Below are 1238 nucleotides of genomic sequence, written 5' to 3'. Positions count from 1 at the left end.
GCTCAGAAGGCAGGGCAGGTAGTTGCTGAAGTGGGAAGTGGGGGAGGGCAGGAACCCAGCAAGGTTCCTCCAGCCCTTACTTTGCAGAACAGACAGGGCATATTGGTGTTCCAAACAGCTGACACCTATGGACAATGCCACTGAACTGCACCTCGGCCTGGTAGAGTGGTTTCAATGTTAGGCATTGATTTGGGGAGGCAGAATGCTATGGGAGCCTGGAAGGCAGGAATCCCTCAGAACTCTGCAGTCACAGCATAGTGCTCACTGGCCAATTCTAAATGATTTACATGCATTAATTCATGTAATCACACAGCAACTCCATGAGGTACCTACCATCGTTATCCATTTTACAGGTGAAGACATTCAAACAGCAACTTGTAACTTGCCCAAGGACATGGGTAAATACTGATTATCCAACTGTAAAACTGGATACAAATGCCTGCCTTACACCTACATAATTCAGGTTTTGTAGGACATCAACTCTCACGCATTTGCAATAAATTAGTATTCCTTAATCTGGAACCATTAATGTTTTTACCCTTCTACTTTTTTGTATACAGGAAAGATTTTTCCAGTGGGCCCTAAGTAATGTGGGTGCAGAAAGTTCCTGGAAAGACCCAAAAGAAATTGGTAACTACAGCAGTGTCTCCAGTCAGGGAAAGGTGGGAAATTTACATTTCACAGTGGTTAAACAAGATATTTAAATTAATTTTTTTTTTTAATTTAAGGGCTTGCGCAGTCACAGGTGAGTGTGGCCAGGGCTTCTGCTTCACAGACAGTGAGAGGATGAGCCAAAGCTTGAAGGCAAAGCTTAACATCCATCTACACTGGCAGGGTGGCTCGCCCAGGATCACCAGCAAGTCACAGCGAGCTCAGGGTCCTTTACCCGACAGTACGGGCTGGGGTTGGGGGTGGGATTTTTTTAATGCGTAAGGAGGGAGGGCGCTGGGACACACGGAACTTTGGAACTTCGTGGGGTTGGCTGCGCCCGGGAGGCGGTGCCTGGGCTGCGGGAAGAAAAGGCCCGGCCAGTCCGGCCCCGCCCTGTCCCATTTAAGAGACCTCGCCGGCAGCTGTGGCCGTTCCTGGACAGCAAGACTCGCTCCCTTATTTAAAGCAGGTGTCCTCACTCGATTCTCGCGCTGCCCACACAGCCCAGAGGCCCCCGGCTCCCCTTTCTGCGCCCGTCCGGGCAAGGGCCGCGCCATGCCCAGCCCCGGGCAGGGAGGCTGCCGGCC

General features: G+C 51.1%; 1 protein-coding gene across 1 annotated transcript in view; it reads left to right on the top strand.

Moving 5' to 3' along the window:
• Positions 1-394: 394 nt before the first annotated feature.
• Positions 395-1238, top strand: part of NOTO (notochord homeobox) — a 6030-nt gene continuing 5186 nt past the window's right edge. Inside the window, exon 1 of the mRNA XM_024763995.1 lies at positions 395-398. Within this exon, the coding sequence (XP_024619763.1) occupies positions 395-398 (4 nt within the window). The remainder of the gene's footprint in view (positions 399-1238) is intronic.

This window comes from Neophocaena asiaeorientalis, unplaced genomic scaffold (genome assembly GCF_003031525.2).
Source record: "Neophocaena asiaeorientalis asiaeorientalis breed wild unplaced genomic scaffold, Neophocaena_asiaeorientalis_V1.1 scaffold337, whole genome shotgun sequence".
In the NCBI taxonomy this organism is placed as follows: Eukaryota; Metazoa; Chordata; class Mammalia; order Artiodactyla; family Phocoenidae; genus Neophocaena; species Neophocaena asiaeorientalis.
This window is presented reverse-complemented; position numbering and strand designations above follow the sequence as displayed.